The sequence below is a fragment of the Heptranchias perlo genome, chromosome 23 (genome assembly GCF_035084215.1).
Source record: "Heptranchias perlo isolate sHepPer1 chromosome 23, sHepPer1.hap1, whole genome shotgun sequence".
NCBI classification, from domain to species: domain Eukaryota; kingdom Metazoa; phylum Chordata; class Chondrichthyes; order Hexanchiformes; family Hexanchidae; genus Heptranchias; species Heptranchias perlo.
Genome location: NC_090347.1, coordinates 39,667,527 through 39,688,558, shown reverse-complemented (window position 1 = coordinate 39,688,558; position 21,032 = coordinate 39,667,527). Strand labels below are relative to the sequence as shown.

Here is a 21,032-nt window from a genome sequence, read left to right as displayed (position 1 = left end):
ATTAAGTACTTTTGAAGTGTAGTCACTGTTGTAATGTAGGAAATATGGCAGCCAATTTGCACACAGCAAGGTCCCGCAAACAGCAATGAGATGCCTGACCAGATAATCTGTTTTAATGATGTTGGTTGAGGGATAAATATTGGCCAGGACACTGGGGAGAACTCCACTGTTCTTCTTTGAATAGCATGGGTTCTTTTACATCCAGCTGAGAAGGCAGAAAGGGCCTCGGTTTAACCTGAAAGACGGCACCTCCGACAGCGCAGTACTTCCTCAGTACTGCACTGGAATGTCAGCCTAGATTATATGCTCAAGTTTCTGGAGTGGGACTTGAACCCCCAACCTTCTGACTTAGCGGCGAGAGTGCTACCACTGAGCCATGGCTGACACTTGCAATATAAAGTTGACAGGCATACAGTCTTACTTCAGTCACTTGGGACACGATGATAGCAATTAGCATTTTCCCACACATACAATGCAGGGTTTGAGACCAATGCACAGAGGAATGTATGACATGATAGAGTTCAGCCTCACTAGAATACTTACAAAAGTTCAAAAATAACCCTGTCACTCCGGCCTGAGCTGGGGAAGTGAGCTGAATTTTGATCATGCGATCAGGAGTTTACTTACCAGATTCATATTTTTAAAACATTGGTTAGGCCTCAGTTAGAATACTAGGTCTAGGTTTGGTCTTCTCAAATGTTGAGTAATATTGAAGCTTTGGAAAGAATGGAGAGGAGGGCCACAGATTAATTCCCAATTTAAAGCATCCCTGTTACCCAGATAGGATCAAAGAGCTGGGTGTTTACACTTTAGGGAAGCATAGATTTGAGGGGTGATTTGATTGAGGTTTATAAGATGATGAAGGGAAAAGATTGTGTTTGTGTAGTCAGTTTGTTTCAAATAAATAGGTTAGGGAGGACATGGGGTCACAATCTCAAGTTAAATAAGGCCAGAACTCGGTTAGATGTCAGGAGGTGGTTCTTTTCCCAGAGAATAGTGGACTTGTGGAAAAGGCTGCTTGCTCATGTAGTGAACGCTGATTCGCTGAATTCCTTCAAGCTATTCATAGATCTCAAATTAACTGTCATGATTACCGACATAATAACAGTGACTACACTTCAAAGTACTTCATTGGCTGTGAAGCGCTTTGGGACATCTTGACGATCTGTAAGACACTATATAAATGCAAGTTCTTTCTTCCTTTGCAGCTATAATGTGTCATTATTGTTTGGGCACCTCAACATTAATACCTCTGCACCCCCTCCTTAGGACATGATTGTGCAGCACAGCCGCAGCCTAGAGTAGCAGAAACCCCAACTCAACAGTGTCTGTCTGGAAGAGCCTGGCTCATTACCTTCATTAGCCTTATCCCAAATAAATCAGGACAAGAATTGGCACTGTGACTATGTGAGATTAATAGCCTTCGGTTCTTCAGAAGCTGCAGCATTAAAGGGAAATAACTCAGGTACATGAGAGAATTGTTCTCCCCATCCATCTTGATCAACTGTTGGTGACAAAGCTTCATGTCATTGTGCCTTGTGAATCATTCATATCCATTTCCTGCATTGGGGCTTGTTGTGCAGACCCTGCTCGTGGGCCCTGGTGTAATAAATTTGCTTTACAAAGCAACTTCTGACGCTGAAATTCAGCTGTGGACTGTGTCCTAGCCTCCTGCAATACCCCGCATACCCTTCGCCCCTGTCCTCCTGACTGCCACTGGCTCCCTGTCCATCAAGTACATCGGCTTCAGAATTCATGGGGTGTATCGTGTCTTTGGCGATAGTTTAAAACAGGTGAAAGCGAGTTGGTAGCCTGTTTTACGTTTCGCCTGATCCAACGGGCTGCAGACTCGCCCGAAGTCAAGGTCTACTCCCCTGTGTTTTATTTCAAACCCCTCCACTTATCCTAAGCACCCCTGGATTAGGGAGCAGAAATATCACTGCTTGAGTTTAGAAGTTGAGGGGTAATCTAATCGAGGTCTTGAAAATGATAAAGGAATTCAATAGGGTAGATACAAAGAAACTATCCCCTCTGATGGGGGAGTCCAGAACAAGGGAGCATCGTACATTTAGAGCTAGGCCAGTTAGGAGTGAAATCAGGAAACACCTTTTTCACTCAAAAGGTAATGGAAATCTGGAACCCACTCCCCCAAAAGGCTGTGGATGCTGGAGGCCAATTGAAATTTTCAAGACTGAGCACGATAGATTTTTGTTAGAGAAGGGTATCAAGCGATATGAAGCTAAGGCGAGTAAATGGAGTTGAGGTACAGATCAGCCTTGATCTAATTGGATGGTGGAACCGTTTCGAGTGGCTGCATGGCCTACTGCTGTTCCTACATTCCTTATTGCTACCCAATCACTCCTGCTTGAAAATGCAGAGCTGCTGGCATTGAGTAAAGACAGGAACAGGCTTAGGTGTGATGGGAGGATTTCAATATAGAGTATGATACATAGCGGTAATGATACTGGATTATCAACCGAGAGGTCACGAGTTTAAATCCCACAATGGCCATTAGTGAAATGGAATTCAATAAATCTGGTAATTTGTGGGCCAGCACCAGACACAATGACCATGAAAGCTGCCGGATTGTCATAAAACCCAACTGGTTTACTAACATCCTTCAGGATAGGGACCAGCCACCCTTAGTCTGGACCTCACGTGACTCCAGTCCCACACGATATGGTTGATTCTTAATGACCTCAGGGCAACTTGGGATGGACAATCAATGCTACTTATTAAGTACAATATTTATCCCCTTAACCAACATCACTAAAACAGATGATCTGATCATTATCACATTGCTGTTTGTGGGACTTTGCTGCGTGCAAATTGGCCGCCGTGTTTCCCACATTACAACAGTGACTACACTTTAAAATGCTTTAGGATGTTCTGAGGTTGTGAAAGATGCCATATAAATGCAAGTTCTATCTTTCTTTGCCAAATACTAGGATATGATAAGGCACTATATAAGTGCCAGCTCTTTTCTTTCTTGTTTGAGAACCTCAGTGTTAATTTTGGTCACAATAATCTTTTTTTTTATATTCGTTCACGGGATGTGGGCATCGCTGGCGAGGCCAGCATTTATTGCCCATCCCTAATTACCCTCGAGAAGGTGGTGGTGAGCCGCCTTCTTGAACTGCTGCAGTCCGTGTGGTGACGGTTCTCCCACAGTGCTGTTAGGAAGGGAGTTCCAGGATTTTGACCCAGCGACAACTTAGACTATTTCCAAGTCGGGATGGTGTGTGACTTGGAGGGGAACGTGCAGGTGGTGTTGTTCCCATGTGCCTGCTGCTCTTGTCCTTCTAGGTGGTAGAGGTCGCAGGTTTGGGAGGTGCTGTCGAAGAAGCCTTGGCGAGTTGCTGCAGTGCATCCTGTGGATGGTACACACTGCAGCCACAGTGCGCTGGTGGTGAAGGGAGTGAATGTTTTGGGTGGTGGATGGGGTGCCAATCAAGCGGGCTGCTTTATCTTGGATGGTGTCGAGCGTCTTGAGTGTTGCTGGAGCTGCACTCATCCAAGCAAGTGGAGAATATTCCATCACACTCCTGACTTGTGCCTTGTAGATGGTGGAAAGGCTTTGTGGAGTCAGGAGGTGAGTCACTCGCCGCAGAATACCCGGCCTCTGACCTGCTCTCGTAGCCACTGTATTTATATGGCTGGTCCAGTTAAGTTTCTGGTCAATGGTGACCCCCAGGATGTTGATGGTGGGGGATTCAGCGATGGTAATGCCGTTGAATGTCAAGGGGAGGTGGTTAGATTCTCTCTTGTTGGAGATGGTCATTGCCTGGCACTTATCTGGCACGAATGTTACTTGCCACTTATGAGCCCAAGCCTGGATGTTGTCCAGGCCTTGCTGCATGCAGGCTCGGACTGCTTCATTATTTGAGGGGTTGCGAATGGAACTGAACACTGTGCAGTCATCAGCGAACATCCCCATTTCTGACCTTATGATGGAGGGAAGGTCATTGATGAAGCAGCTGAAGATGGTTGGGCCTAGGACACTGCCCTGAGGAACTCCTGCAGCAATGTCCTGGGGCTGAGATGATTGGCCTCCAACAACCACTACCATCTTCCTTTGTGCTAGGTATGACTCCAGCCACTGGAGAGTTTTCCCCCTGATTCCCATTGACTTCAATTTTACTAGGGCTCCTTGGTGCCACACTCGATCAAATGCTGCCTTGATGTCAAGGGCAGTCACTCTCACCTCCCCTCTGGAATTCAGCTCTTTTGTCCATGTTTGGACCAAGGCTGTAATGAGGTCTGGAGCCGAGTGGTCCTGGCGGAACCCAAACTGAGCATCGGTGAGCAGGTTATTGGTGAGTAAGTACCGCTTGATAGCACTGTCGACGACACCTTCCATCACTTTGCTGATGATTGAGAGTAGACTGATGGGGCGGTAATTGGCCAGATTGGATTTGTCCTGCTTTTTGTGGACAGGACATGCCTGGGCAATTTTCCACATTGTTGGGTAGATGCCAGTGTTGTAGCTGTACTGGAACAGCTTGGCTAGAGGCGCAGCTAGTTCTGGAGAACAAGTCTTCAGCATTACAGCTGGGATGTTGTCGGGGCCCATAACCTTTGCTGTATCCAGTGCACTCAGCCGTTTCTTGATATCACGTGGAGTGAATCGAATTGGCCGAAGACTGGCTTCCGTGATGGTGGGGATATCGGGAAGAGGCCGAGATGGATCATCCACTCTGCACTTCTGGCTGAAGATGGTTGCAAATGCTTCAGCCTTGTCTATTGCACTCACGTGCTGGACTCCGCCATCATTGAGGATGGGGATGTTTGCAGAGCCTCCTCCTCCCGTTAGTTGTTTAATTGTCCACCACCATTCACGACTGGATGTGGCAGGACTGCAGAGCTTTGATCTGATCCGTTGGTTGTGGAATCGCTTAGCTCTGTCTATAGCATGTTGCTTCCGCTGTTTAGCATGCATGTAGTCCTGACTTGTAGCTTCACCAGGTTGGCACTTCATTTTTAGGTATGCCTGGTGCTGCTCCTGGCATGCTCTTCTACACTCCTCATTGAACCAGGGTTGATCCCCTGGCTTGTTGGTAATGGTAGAGTGAGGAATATGCCGGGCCATGAGGTTACAGATTGTGCTGCAATACAATTCTGCTGCTGCTGATGGCCCACAGCGCCTCATGGATGCCCAGTTTTGAGCTGCTAGATCTGTTCAGAATCTATCCCATTTAGCACGGTGGTAGTGCCACACAACACGTTGGATGGTGTTCTCAGTGCGAAGACGGGACTTCGTCTCCATGAGGACTGTGCGGTGGTCACTCCTACCAATACTGTCATGGACAGATGCATTTGCGACAGGTGGATTGGTGAGGACGAGGTCAAGTAGGTTTTTCCCTCGTGTTGGTTCGCTCACCACCTGCCGCAGGCCCAGTCTAGCAGCTATGTCCTTCAGGACTCGGCCAGCTCGGTCAGTAGTGGTGCTACCGAGCCACTTTTGGTGATGGACATTGAAGTCCCCCACCCAGAGTACATTTTGTGCCCTTGCTACCTGCAGTGCTTCCTCCAAGTGTTGCTCAACGTGGAGGAGGACTGGTTCATCTGCTGAGGGTGGACGGTAGGTGATAATCAGCAGGAGGTTTCCTTGCCCATGTTTGACCTGATGCCATGAGATTTCATGGGGTCCAGAGTCAATGTTGAGGACTCCCAGGGCCACTCCCTCCTGACTGTATACCACTGTACCGCCACCTCTCGTGGGTCTGTCCTGCCGGTGGGACAGGACATACCCAGGGATGGTGATGGAAGAGTCTGGGACGTTGTCTGAAAGGTATGATTCTGTGAGTATGGCTATGTCAGGCTGTTGCTTGACTAGTCTGTGGGACAGCTCTCCCAATTTTGGCACAAGTCCCCAGATGTTAGTAAGGAGGACCTTGCAGGGTCGATTGGGCTTGGTTTGCCTTTGTCGTGTCCGGTGCCTAGTGGTCCGATGCCGGGTGGTCCGTCCGGTTTTATTCTTATGACTTTTCGTTGCGAGATTTTACAACTGAGTGGCTTGCTAGGCCATTTCAGAGGGCAATTAAGAATCAACCACAGTGCTGTGGGTCTGGAGTCACATATAGGCCAGACCGGGTAAGGACGGCAGGTTTCCTTCCCTAAAAGGCATTAGTGAACCAGATGGGTTTTTACGACAATCCGGTAGTTTCATGGCCATCATTACTGATGCTAGTATTTTAATTCCAGATTTTTTTATTTAATTAATTGAATTTAATTAATTAATTGAATTTAAATTCGCCAGCTGCTGTGGCGGAATTTGAACTCATGACTCTGGAATTTAGTCCAGGCCTCTGGATCACTAGTCCAGTAACATAACCACTAAGGGAAACTACATGGGCCCTCGAACTGTTGCACTACTAGCTGCTGAAGGGAGTTACTTTTCACTGTTCTAACCTTTGCAGTTGAGTAATGTTTCAATTCAAGTGATAGAAAGGCAGGTCGTGGTTTTTAAAAAAATAATAAATTTTATTATTTTTAAAACAGATCAGGATGGCGCGGAGCCCAGTGGCAACGCAGTGGCTGCATCCAATCTTGTGCGCCTGGCAAACTTCGCCAACCGGCCAGACTGGGTCAACAAATCAAAGCAGCTCGTGGCAGCATTTGAAAAACTGCTGAACAGTATTCCCATGGCACTGCCAGAAATGGTAATTGCCCTGATGGCGCAACATCACACACTCAAACAGGTACGTAAGCAGATTACAGACTAAAGTTTTTACTGCTAACAGTGCATAATCAGGTACGGACGGAGAGTACAGGCTATGGCTGGTCATATTAATGATGCATAAACCGGTAATTAATTTAGCAGTTTTTCTTTGTTTGATTGGAGATGTGTAGCATGTTGTGTGTTATTTGAACTGGGTTTGCAAAGCAGAAGTCTTCATGATGGGCTCGCCTTTTCGTCCATTATTATGACTTTATCAAGCTTATTATGAATGATCAGCTCCATGTGACCAACCTAAGTCTCACTGTGGATCCAAATAATTTCTTTCGTTGGCTCTCCGGTGATCAGTAAGTGCTCTGCCTGGTGTGATAATGAGCTGTCCAAAGTAATAAGATCTCAGGTTCAGTCTTTGGTCTGTTAAGTCATTTCATTTCAGACCGGCTGGAGACTGGGGCTGCCATAATTGGCCCCTGTGTCTTTGGGCTGGTGAGAGCCAAGATGAGCCAGGATTCCCACTTCTAATCATCATCCAGCGTCTGCTGCTGGAAAGTGTATAGGTGACGGTAGGATTGAGCTCAGCCGTGACACTCCCCACATTGAATAGGGTGCCAACAATCACCATCTGGCTCCCAGTCCAGCAGCGCCTTGATTTTAAAATTCTCATCCTCATGTTCAAACCCCTTCATGGACTCGTTCCCCCCAATCTCTTTAACCTCCTACAGAGCTACAACTCTCCGAGATATCTGCATTCCTCCAATTCTGGCCTCTTGTGCATCCCCCACTTCATCCCACCATTGGCAGTCAGCATGGATTTGTTAAAGGAAGGTCGTGTCTGACTAACTTGATTGAATTTTTTGAGGAAGCAACAAGGAGGGGTGATGAGGATAGCGCGTTTGATGTAGTCTACATGGATTTTAGCAAGGATTTTGACAAGGTCCCACATGGCAGACTGGTCAGGAAAGTAAAAGCCAATAGGATCCAAAGGAAAGTGGCAAGTTGGATCTAAAATTGGCTCAGTGGGAGGAAGCAAAGGGTAATGGTCGACGGGTGTTTTTGTGACTGTTTCCAGTGAGGTTCTGCAGGGCTCAGTACTAGGTCCCTTGCTTTTTGTGGTGTATATGAATGATTTAGACTTAAATGTAGAGGGCAGATTAAGAAGTTTGCAGATGATACAAAATTTGGCTGTGTGGTGGATAGTAAGGAAGAAAGCTGTATACTGCAGGAAGTTATCAATGGACTGGTCAGGTGGGCAGAAAACTGGCAAATGGAATTCACTCCGGAGAAATGTGAGGTAATGCATTTGGGGAGGTCAAACAAGGCAAGGGAATACACAATAAATGGTAGGATACTGAAAAGTATAGAGGAACAGAGGGACCTTGGAGTGCATGTCCACAGATCCCTGAAGATAGAAGGACCGGTAGATAAGGTGGTAAGAAGACATACGGGATACTTTCCTTTATTAGCCGAGGCATAGCATATAAGAGCAGGGAGGTTATGCTAGAACTGAATAAAACACTAGTTAGGCCACAGCTAGAATACTGCGTACAGTTCTGGTCACCGCATTACAGGAAAGATGTGATTGCAGTAGAGAGGGTACAGAGGAGTTTTGCGAGGATGTTGCCAGGACTGGAGAATTTTAGCTATGACAAAAGATTGGATAGGCTGGGATTGTTTTCTTTGGAACAAAGGAGGCTGAGGGGAGATTTAATTGAGGTGTATGAAAGTATGAGGGGCCTAGATGGAGTGGTTAGGAAGGACCTATTTCCCTTTGCAGAGAGATCAAAAACCAGGGGGCATAGATTTAAAGTGATTGGTGGAAAGATTAAAGGGGAGTTGAGGAGAAACTTTTTCACCCAGAGGGTGATGGGGGTCTGGAACTCGCTGCCTGGAAGGGTGGTCGAGGCAGAAACCCTTATCGCATTTAAAGGGTACTTGAATATGCACTTGAAGAGCTGGAAAGTGGGATTAGGCTGGACAGCTCTTTTTCGACTGGCACAGACACGATGGGCCGAATGGCCCCCGTGCTGTAAATTTCTGTGATTCTATGATTGGTGGCTGTGCCTTTCCTGTCTAGGTCCTAAGCTCTGGAATTGCCTCCCTAAACCTCTCTGCTTCTCCACCTCGCTCCTCCTTTAAGACCCTCCTTAAAACCTACCTCCTTGTCCCAGCTTTTGGTCACATGTCCTGATGTCTCCTCCTTTGTCTCAATGTCAATTTTTGTCTGATTACGCTCCTGTGAAGCGCCTTGGGACTTTTTTTACTGCGTTAAAGGTGCAATATAAATGCAAGTTGTTGTTGCACTGCTTTTCTACGGGGGAGGGGTATGTTGAATTCACCCTCCTGCAATCTCCACACATCCTCTTGGCCAAATCCCTTTGACAAGTGTATCAAGCGCATTGTGTGTTGGCTTGGAATATGCTATCTGTCAGGTTCAATTTCCCTCCGAGTAGCAATCTAGAAAGGTCAGCAGTACAGTAGGCGGTCGCCTGCCTCCCTTCCAGAATGACATCTTCATTGTGTCGAAAGAGCAGGTGCATCCAACCGTTCCCCAGGCAGAATGCCACCGGACATTGTTCCCTTGTGAAATGTGCCGGCTTGTTTGTGAAAAGGGGGTGGGGGGGGGGTCTCATAATCCAGCACTGAGAGTGATCGGCACCTTCTGTCCTCTGCTGATAGATCGGAGGCGAGAAGCGATGATCGATATAATGAGAAGAGGAGTGTGCTCCTGCCATTGCACAACAGGACAAAAAAAAGAGATCATATGTCAAACGATCGGTTCCCTGGGGATTGTACAGAGTGGCTGACATTCCCTGATAACAGCAGCCCACATAATGATCAGTTCCCTTTAACAATGCATCTCTTTTTTTTCCATCTGGCCTTTTCCTTCAGCGATGCTGGAGTTTGGGGAGGGAAAGAAATACAATTGATTTGTGCCGGCACCAGGAATCTGAACTGGAAAACGGGTCTGAAAGCTTTGATAAAAGCCTCGGTGTCTCCGTGGTCAGTTTGAAATGAAGACCGTTTTCATAGTATCATAGCAGTTACAGCCCATCGTGCCTGTGCCGGCTCTTTGAAAGAGCTATCCAATTAATTCCACTCCCCTGCTCTTTCCCCATTGCCCTGTACATTTTTCCCCTTCAAGTATTTATCCAATTCCCTATTGAAAATTACTATTGAATCTGTTTCCATACCCTTTCAGGCAGTGCATTCCAGATCGTTCCAACACGCTGCGTAAAAAAATGTTTCGTCATGTCGCCTTTGGCTCTTTTGCTGATCACCTTAAATCTGTATCCTCTGGTTACTGACCCTTCTGCCACTGGAATCAGTTTCTCCTTATTTGCTCTATCAAAATTGTTCATGATTTTGAACACCTATCAAATCTCCCCTTAACCCTCTCTATTCTAAGGAGAACGACCTCAGCTTCTCCAGTCTCTCCATGCAACTGAAGTCCCTCATTCTTGATACCATTCCAGTAAATCTTTTCTGCACCCTCTCTAAGGCCTTGACATCCTTCCTAAAGTGTGGTGCCCAGAATTGAACACAATACTCCAGCTGCAGCTTAACCAGTGTTTTATAAAGGTTTAGCATAACTTCCTTGCTTTTGTACTCTCTGCCTCTATTAATAACCTGACGAAGGAGGAAGCCTCCGAAAGCTTGTGAATTTAAAATAAAATTGCTGGACTATAACTTGGTGTTGTAAAATTGTTTACAATTGTCAACCCCAGTCCATCACCGGCATCTCCACATCTATTAATAAAGCCCAGGATCCCATATACATTTTTAACAGCCTTCTCAACTTGTCCTTGGGGTTAATTCGCTCATTGCGCTTTTTTTCGCGCTCCAGTTAACGCGGTTGCCTGGATACCTGTCTGCGCCTTTTCAACAGAGGTGTTACTCCGTTTAAAACAAATAGGCTAATGCCTGCGTTAAAAGAGCAGGCAGGAATCTGTGCAAACCATCCTTCGGATGAGATGTTAAACCGAGGCTCCATCTGCCCTCTCAGGTGGACATAAAAGATCCCATGGCAGTATTCGATGAAGAGCACGGGAGTTCTCCCTGGTGTTCTGGCCAATATTTATCCCTCAACCAACATCACTATAAAACAGATTATCCTGTCATTATCACTTTGCTGCTTGTGGGATCTTGCTGAGCGCAAATTGGCTGCCGCGTTTCCTATATTACAACAGTGACTACACTTCAAAAGTACTTCATTGGCTATAATGCGCTTTGGGATGTCCGGTGGTCATTAAAGGTGCCATATAAATGCAAGTTCTTTCTTTTCTATCTTTCTTTCAAATGCATTAACAGATGAGCTGAGACACAGAGCAGAATAAAACCATCTATATATTATGTACACAGTTCTATATGTTTCTGTACAAATATGAGTACACAGCTGTGTGCTCACAGTTTTCTCCTCTTCCCTCCTGAATGTGTTAACTAACTCATGCTGATGTAAAGCGACATGAGCACTAGACACCCTCTGATATTTTGCCAAAGGGACCATTCTTCATGTGCGAGCCCAGACTGAGTGGCTGGATATTTGACTATAGGGAGCATCACAACTGTACCCGATCCTGTCCTTACCCAAGATCCACACATGCATAGTTTGCAAAGAGGTTATTGGATAGTGAAGATGAGGGAGAATTCTGGAGGATTGATCACCCATCACCCCAAGCCCAGAAAGCCTGGGGCAATTGTTAAACTTGTACCACGATACGTGTGTGTGTGTGTGTGTGTGTGTGTGTGTGTGTGTTCAAGACCTTATTTTAATTTAACTGCATACAGTTAATTCTCAATTGTTTTTATGTGTGACTCTGCCTGAAGATAAGGTTATATTTTCCTCCATTTGCTATTGCTAGTGTAATAATAGGTATGAGTATAAAGCAGCTAATTCATCATCTCACTGAGTTTTGCACCAACTTTAGAACTGGAGCAAGTCTAATCAAGCAGGATACGATACCCTAACGGTTATGATATTGGGCTGGCAGCTGAGGAGTCATAAGTTCAAATCCCACAGTGGCAAGTTGTCAAATTGAATTCAATAATTCTGGTAAATTTGTGGTCTAGCAACAGGGAAAAAAAATGACCCATGAAAGCTGTTAGATTGTTGTAGAAACCCAACAGATTACTGATGGAGGACACAGTATTTGGGAGGAGGGCAGGCCGTGTTCACGATGGAGGACACGGTATTTGGGAGGAGGGCAGGCCGTGTTCACCATGGAGGACATGGTATTTGGGAGGAGGGTAGGCTGTGTTCACGATGGAGGGCATGGTATTTGGAAGGAGGGTAGGCTGTGTTTGTGATGGAGGACACGGTATTTGGAAGGAGGGTAGGCTGTGTTTGTGATGGAGGACACGGTATTTGGGAGGATGGCAGGCTACAGGGGTACGGTAGCATAGTGGTCATGTTACTGGACTAGTAATCCAGAGGCCTGGACTAATAATCCGGAGTCATGAGTTCAAATCCCGCCACGGCAGCTGGGGAATTTAAATTCAATTAATTAAATAAAATCTGGAATTAAAATACTAGTATCGTTAATGGTGGCCATGAAACTACTGGATTGTTGTAAAAATCCATCTGGTTCACTAATGTCCTTTAGGGAAGGAAACCTGCTGTCCTTACCCGGTCTGGCCTAAATGTGACTCCAGACCCACAGCAATGTGGTTGACTCTTAATTGCCCTCTGAAATGGCCTAGCAAGCCACTCAGTTGTAAAATCTCGCTAAAAAAAGTCACAATGAGAATAAAACTGGACGGACCACCCGGCGTCAGACCACTAGGCACTGGACATGACAAAGGCAAACCAAACCCAGTCGACCCTGCAAAGTTCTCCTCACTAACATCTGGGGACTTGTGCCAAAATTGGGAGAGCTGACCCACAGACGAGTCAAGCAACAGTCTGACATGGCCATACTCACAGAATCATACCTTTCAGCCAATGTCCCAGACTCTTCCATCACCCTGGGTATGTCCTGTCCCACCATAGGTGTGGTATACAGTCAGGAGGGAGTGGCCCTGGGAGTCCTCAACATTGACTCTGGACCCCATGAAATCTCATGGCATCAGGTCAAACATGGGCAAGGAAACCTCCTGCTGATTACCACCTACCGCCCTCCCTCAGCTGATGAATCAGTCTTCCTCCATGTTGAACACCACTTGGAGGAAGCACTGAGGGTAGCAAGGGCACAAAATGTACCCTGGGTGGGGGACTTCAATGTCCATCACCAAGAGTGGCTCGGTAGCGCCACTACTGACCGAGCTGGCCGAGTCCTGAAGGACATAGCTGCTAGACTGGGCCTGCGGCAGGTGGTGAGGGAAAAACTTACTTGACCTCGTCCTCACCAATCGACCTGTCGCAAATGCATCTGTCCATGACAGTATTGGTAGGAGTGACCACTGCACAGTCCTCGTGGAGACGAAGTCCCGTCTTCGCACTGAGGACACCATCCAACGTGTTGTGTGGCACTACCACCGTGCTCAATGGGATAGATTCAGAACTGATCTAGCAGCTCAAAACTGGGCATCCATGAGGCGCTGTGGGCCATCAGCAGCAGAACTGTGTTCCAGCACAATCTGTAACCTCATGGCCCGGCATATTCCTCACTCTATCATTACCAACAAGCCCGGGGATCAACCCTGGATCAATGAGGAGTGTAGAAGAGCATGCCAGGAGCATCACCAGGCGTACCTAAAAATGAGGTGCCAACCTGGTGAACCTACAACTCAGAACTGCATGCTAAACAGTGGAAGCAACGTGCTATAGACAGAGCTAAGTGATTCCACAACCAACGGATCAGATCAAAGCTCTGCAGTCCTGCCACATCCAGTCGTGAATGGTGGTGGACAATTAAACAACTAACGGGAGGAGGGGGCTCTGCAAACATCCCCATCCTCAATGATGGCGGAGTCCAGCACGTGAGTGCAAAAGACAAGGCTGAAGCTTTTCCATCCATCTCAGCCTCCTCCTGATATCCCCACCATCAAGAAGCCAGTCTTCAGCCAATTCGATTCACTCCATGTGATATCAAGAAATGGCTGAGGGCACTGGCTACAGCAAAGGCTATGGGCCTAACAGCATCCCAGCTGTAGTGCTGAAGACTTGTGCTCCAGAACTAGCTGCGCCTCTAGCCAAGTTGTTCCAGTACAGCTACAACACTGGCATCTATCCGACAATATGGAAAATTGCCCAGGTATGTCCTGTCACAAAAAGCACGACAAATCCAATTCGGCCAATTACCGCCCCATCATTCTACTCTCAATCATCAGCAAAGTGATGGAAGGTGTCGTCAACAGTGCTATCAAGCGGCACTTACTCACCAATAACCTGCTCACCGATGCTCAGTTTGGGTTCCGCCAGGACCATTCAGCTCCAGACCTCATTACAGCCTTGGTCCAAACATGGACAAAAAAGCTGAATTCCAGAGGTGAGGTGAGAGCGACTGCCCTTGACATCAAGGCAGCATTTGATCGAGTGTGGCGCCAAGGAGCCCTAGTAAAATTGAAGTCAATGGGAATCAGGGGGAAAACTTTCCAGTGGCTGGAGTCATACCTAGCACAAAGGAAGATGGTAGTGGTTGTTGGAGGCCAATCATCTCAACCCCAGGGCATTGCTGCAGGAGTACCTCAGGGCAGTGTCCGAGGCCCAATCATCTTCAGCTGCTTCATCAATGACCTTCCCTCCATCATAAGGTCAGAAATGGGGATGTTCGCTGATGATTGCACAGTGTTCAGTTCTATTCGCAACTCCTCAAATAATGAAGCAGTCCGAGCCCACATGCAGCAAGACCTGGACAACATCCAGGCTTGGGCTCATAAGTGGCAAGTAACATTTGCGCCAGACAAGTGCCAGGCAATGACCATCTCCAACAAGAGAGAATCTAACCACCTCCCCTTGACATTCAACGGCATTACCATCGCTGAATCCCCCACCATCAACATCCTGGAGGACACCATTGACCAGAAACTTAACTGGACCAGCCATATAAATACTGTGGCTACAAGAGCAGGTCAGAGGCTGGGTATTCTGAGACGAGTGACTCACCTCCTGACTCCCCAAAACCTTTCCACCATCTACAAGGCACAAGTCAGGAGCGTGATGGAATACTCTCCACTTGCCTGGATGAGTGTAGCTCCAGCAACACTCAAGAAGCTTGACACCATCCAAGGCAAAGCAGTCCGCTTGATTGGCACCCCTTCCACCACCTTAATCATTCACTCCCTTCACCACCGGCGCACAGTGGCTGCAGTGTGTACCATCCACTGGATGCACTGCAGCAACTCGCCAAGGCTTCTTCAACAGCACCTCCCAAACCCGCGACCACTACCACCTAGAAGGACAAGAGCAGCAGGCACATGGGAACAACACCACCTGCACGTTCCCCTCCAAGTCACACACCATCCCGACTTGGAAATATATCGCCGTTCCTTCATCGTCGCTGGGTCAAAATCCTGGAACTCCCTTCCTAACAGCACTGTGGGAGAAACTTCACCACGCGGACTGCAGCGGTTCAAGAAGGCGGCTCACCACCACCTTCTCAAGGGCAATTAGTGATGGGCAATAAATGCCGGCCTTGCCAGCGACGCCCAAATCCCATGAACGAATAAAAATAAGGCTGTGTTGATGATGGAGGACACGGTATTTGTGAGGATGGCAGGCTGTGTTGATGATGGAGGACATGGTATTTGGGAGGAGGGCAGGCTGTGTTTGTGATGGAGGACATAGTATTTGGGAGGAAGGCAGGCTGTGTTGCTGATGGAGGATGTGATATTTGGGAGGCTGTGTTGGTGACAGAGGAGCCATCATTCAATAGCTGTGTAAGATGCATGTCTCAGTGCAGTAACTCCACGTGAAATGTGTACTACTGTACCATTTACACTGCGTGCTATATGTGCTAAGTTTGATTAGCCTCAACTTTTTAAGTAATGTCTTTCAGGCTTCTTTGCCAGTTTGTTTAATGTAGTGCTGAGCCATACAGACCAGGAGGGTCCCAGATCCCATTCCAGGTCTGTGCTCAGTTAATTGATTTCAACTGGGATGGTGGTTGGTGTGCATCAGTTGGTCTGAGTCACATAGCCTAGGAAGGGAGATGTGGAATCAGCATTGGAGGGGGGGAGGGTGGGGGGTATTACGTGAGGACAGGGTTTAATTGTGACACTTCTGGCAACACTCACTCAAGGGTGACACCTGAAAAATGGCCATTTGGACGAGGTACCAGAAGGTGTCCGGCACTGTGCCCCAGCAAGAGTCAGCACCTTCACCAAGTAACAGCATTATTAGTTCAATTATAAGTGGTTTTGTTATACCACTATTCTGTTGTGCTAATTGTATCAGAGCAGTGCTGTGTTACATTTTTTTCTGTGGTGAGGGAACACCATTTTTTATTCTGCAGAAGTTAATTCCTAGAAAGTTTTGCAGTTGAGTATGGGATTGTAAATTGACAAAAAAAAAAGATGAACATGAATTGTGTAGTTTGAGCCTTACAATAGCGATTGTTGATATATCTGTGTGGATATATCGGAGTGGCTGGGTACCGCTCTTGACATCTATCTTAAAGGAGCAGAGGAAGGTGGAGAAGTTTAAGACTTTGGGGAGGGAGTTACAGAGATTAGGATTCTAATGGCTGGAGGCATAACCACCAGTGGTGGGACAAAGGGAGGGGTGGATGCACAAGTGAATGGGGTCAGAGGAGAAGAAAGTTTGTAGAGTTGGAGGAGGTTACTGAGATAAGGAGGTGCAAGGCTATGAGTGGATTTAAAGACTAGGACAAGAATTTTAAATTCGAGACGTAGGGGGACCAGGAGCTATTGTAAGTCAGCGAGGAGGGGAGTGTTTGGCATGTGAGATGGTGCAAGATAGGATATGAGCAGCAGGGTTTTAGACAATTTGCTGCATCTGTCACTTATTGACAATTCTTTATAGCACAAGGACCACATCGTACATTTAAATCATGGAGGGTGGAGTATGGACAGAAAGGAAGCTGGAATGGAGTCCCAGAGACACATGGCCTGAACTTGGTAAACATTCCACAGCCAGGAGGCATGAATGGAGTCCCTGAGACACATGGCCTGAACTTGGTAAACATTTCACTGCCAGGAGGCATGAATGGAGTCCCAGAGACACATGGATCAAACAGCAGTAATATTGTGGAGAGCCACAGTGGGGAGGTGAGGTGACTTAGATTATAGGAAAACCATAAACAGAGGAAGAAGAAAGAAATCTATCTAGCAATATATGAATGATTACTTGCAAAAGCAACAAGAAAAGCATTCTGTAAGTCTCAGAGATGCAGTGGGGATTCGGTCTGGCTTTCCCTTAGTTCTGCATCTGTCACTTATTGACAATTCTTTATAGCACAAGGACCACATCGTACATTTAAATCATGTTTTGTAATAATCACGTAAAATGTATTGTTGATTTGGCAGAGTTCCCAAACATTCTGATGAAGTGGGACTGGAAGAAACATCATTCATTGCGTTTCCCATGCGCTATTTGTCACTTCATAGCCATTCAGGGCTCATTTTCAAACCAGCGCACAATCCTGTGAGGGAAAGGTCCATCAGCCAGAACACTGATATATTGAGGCAATTTTCTACATAATGACACAACGACATATTGACTAGCAGCTAATGGATTCTATCAGATATGACTAAACGTCTTTTATTGATTCCTTCGGCTCTCTGTATTGTAAACCAGTTGTATGATTTTTTTTACTCTGCCAGAAAAGCAGTCCCAGGATAAGTGGAAGAGTTAGTAGCAAATGAGGCTGAGATAGAGAATCTGACTGGTTTTCATTTGGGGTTGAGTTGCACTCTGTACATCGTTTTATGGGATTGTCCATGTAGTGTGTATTAATCTAAATGAATGACACTTATTGAGCACTGCAGTTTTCTGCCTATTTTCCTGCATAGTCTTGTTGTTTAGAGGTTGTCGGAGATTTGTAGTGAGTTTGTATCAGTTTTGTTTCTCTGTTCTGTAAAGTTCCTGCACTCAAGCAGGTGATTGAAAACAGAATCGGATTGCTCTCTGGAGCAGCATTTTCTAAGTGAAATAAAAATGCATTTAACCTCTTAAAGGAAAATAGTGCTGTAAAAGGAAACTTGGACTAATTTTCCTTCCTAGTTACCAATTCAGAGCAGACATTGATTCCCGAGTCCAGTATCAGCTGATCTGGAGCAGACATTGATCTCCTGGCCCAGTATCAGCTGATCTGGAGCAGACATTGATTCCCGAGCCCAGTATCAGCTGATGTAGAGAAGACAGTGATTCCCTTCATTGTCAAATAGCCTGCCAACGCTGTCTAGGCTTGCATGAGAAGTGCACTTTGGGTGAAGAGGACAGTTGATGTCTGTGAGATCGTTTCTCAGCAAGGAGTCGGCTCCTTCAGGTGAGGAGAGGAGAAAATTGGGAGGGGAGTGAGGTCTTGCAATGGCAAAATGGTTTTAACCATTTTTTGATAATCGCCCTTTTTTGTGTTGACCTGTGTAACAAGTCAATATCACTTCAATTGTTGAGATAACATGATAAACTTAGAGAGCAACTCTGCAGCCACTTGCCAAGTTTATCTGAACCCCTAGGAGTGCTGTGTACGTGTCATGCACTCTGATCTGTGCTGTGCTGCACAAATATACGCAGGCAGAGTTTGCAGGCAGCACACTCATTCTGCTTTCAGCGTGGAGGTACTAGGTCCAATGCAAATCAAATGTACTTGCGAGGGAAACAAGGCCTAATGGGGCTACTTGCTATTCAGAGGACACTGTGTCCATGTGGAAAGACTGTAAATATAAAAAAGTTCCTATCTAAAAAAGCAGCTCAAATTTCCTCCCCCTGACAGAGAGACACCATTTTGAACCTCTTGGTTGAGGGGCCCTGCGACCCCAGGAAAAGACCTATGTGGCAAAACATGCAGCGTTGTCCCCAGTCGCTGGTCTGCTTTTCCCCGTTCAGCTGGCTGATCCAACATTGTTGTGTTAAAATGAATGGAGCAGTTCTAGAGGTGGGTACAGGAAAGGAAAGGATTTACATTTATCTAGTGCCTTTCACAACCTCAAGACGACTCAAAGCGCTTCACAGCCAATAAAGGAGTTTAGAATTGTCGTCACTGTTGTATTGTAGGGAAACGTGACAGCCAATTTGCCCGCAGCAAGATCCCACAAACAGCAATGAGATAATAATCAGATAATCTGTTTTTTTAGTGATATTGGTTGAGGGATAAATGTTGGCCAGGAGAACGGGGAGAACTCCCCTGCTCTTCTTCGAAATAGTGCCATGGGATCTTTTACATCCACTTGAGAGGGCAGACGGGGCCTCGGATTAACATCTCAACCGAAAGATGGCACCTCTGACGGTGCAACGCTCCCTCAGTACTGCACTGGAGTATCAGCCTGGTTATGGGCTCAAGTCTCTGGGGTGGGTAGTCCCAAAGTAGCAGAAATCTATTGGGGGAGGAAATTTGACATTTTCTTTCTGAAGGTTGTAAGTGTATTTTTCCTCCCAGAGAAGTATTTTCAATAGCCCTTTATACTTTCCTTCCCCTTTAAGCAGTGTTTTTCAGCTAGTTTAGTATTCCGTTGGCAAGTGACACACGTTGGACGCCTGCAATCAAACCTAAGTGATTTGACCATAAGTACCGCTGAAACATGTAATTTGACAGGAGTGATGTGGTGATTTATTTATACTGGATACAATAAGGGATAGCATAACTTTGATACACAGTATCACACTCCAAATTAACCTGGAATTCATGCCTAATGTTGGGAGCCAGTGGGAACCTGCAGAATCCACCAGCGTAGCAAGGGGAAGAATTCGCATATGACAGCAAACCAGAGCGGGTAATGACACAGCACCGAATCCTGTATCGGCCAGAAAATTCCGGAGAGGAACAGCCAGTGATTACAAGAGAATTTTTTTTCATCTATTCAGCATATATTCTTTTGCTCCTTTCTCTCTTTTGCCTCTAGATATAAAATGCGTGATTTTATTACAGATGGGACCGTTTGAAAGTGTACATGCTGCCTCTGATAGCTGTCAAAAATAAACGTCCGGTCTGTGTGAAGAAAACATTAACATGTGCTGTTCACAGCAAAACACTACATAACTTATTTAAACTGTTTCCTAATAAGTAGTCAGTCGGAATGGACTATTTAATGCATGCTTCCTTTAAGACAACCACATCCATTATGAATTGTGCACCTACAACTGTAACAGCATAACTCATTTATTGCACCTCTTCTAATCATAGAATCATAGAAATGTATGGCACAGAAGGAGGCCATTCGGCCCATCATGTCTGTGCCGGCTGAAAAAGAGCCATCCAGCTTAATTCCAGCCCTTGGTCTGTAGCCTTGTAGGTTGCGGCACTTCAAGTGCACATCTGAGCACCTTTTAAATGTGATGAGGATTTCTGCCTCTACCACCCTTCCAGGCAATGAATTCCAGAACCCCACCATCCTCTGGGTGAAAAAATTTCTCCTCAGCTCCCCTCTAATCCTTCTACCAGATACTTTAAATCTATGCCCCCTGGTCACTGACCCCTCTGCTGAGGAAAATAGGTCCTCCCTATCCACGCTATCTAGTCCCATCATAATTTTATATACCTCAATTAAATCCCCCCTCGGCCTCCTTTGTTCCAAAGAAAACAGCCCCAGCCTATCCAATCTTTTCTCCTAGCTAAAATTCCCCAGCCCTGGCAACATCCTCATAAATCTCCTCTGTACCATCTCTAGTGCAATCACATCTTTCCTGTAATGTGGTGACCAGAACTGTAGGCAGTACTCAAGCTGTGGCCTAACTAGTATTTTGTACAGTTCCAGTATAACCTTCCTGCTCTTATATTCTGTGCCTTATTAACCACCTTATCTACGTGTCCTGCCACCTTCAGGGATCTGTGGACATGCACTCCAAGGTCCCTCTGTTCCTCTGCACCTCTCAGTATAATCCCATTTATAGTGTATTCCCTTACCTTGTTTGCCTTCCCCAAACGCATTACCTCACGCTTCTCTGGATTGAATTCCATTTGCCACTTTTCTGCCCACCCGACCAGTCCATTGATATCTTCCTGCAGTCTACAGCTTTCCTCCTCACTATCAACCACACGGCCAATTTTAGTATCATCTGCAAACTTCTTAATCATGCCCCCTACATATATCATTGATATAGATCACATAAACCAAGGGACCTAGTACTGAGCCCTGTAGAACCCCACTGGAAACAGCCTTCCAGTCACAAAAACACCCATCGAGCACTACCTTTTGCTTCCTGCCACTGAGCCAATGTTGGATCTGACTTGCCACTTTCCCTTGGATCCCATATGATTTTACTTTTCTGACCAGTCTGCCATGTGGGACCTTGTCAAAA

The 21,032-nt window shown here is 46.2% G+C and overlaps 1 protein-coding gene across 3 annotated transcripts in view; it reads left to right on the top strand.

Annotated features, from left to right (window-relative positions):
* Window positions 1–21,032, top strand: part of spata20 (spermatogenesis associated 20) — a 348,450-nt gene that overhangs the window by 143,137 nt on the left and 184,281 nt on the right. For all 3 annotated transcript variants that reach the window (XM_068004358.1, XM_068004359.1, XM_068004360.1), the window contains exon 14: window positions 6,502–6,701. In XM_068004358.1, the coding sequence (XP_067860459.1) occupies window positions 6,502–6,701 (200 nt within the window). The remainder of the gene's footprint in view (window positions 1–6,501; window positions 6,702–21,032) is intronic.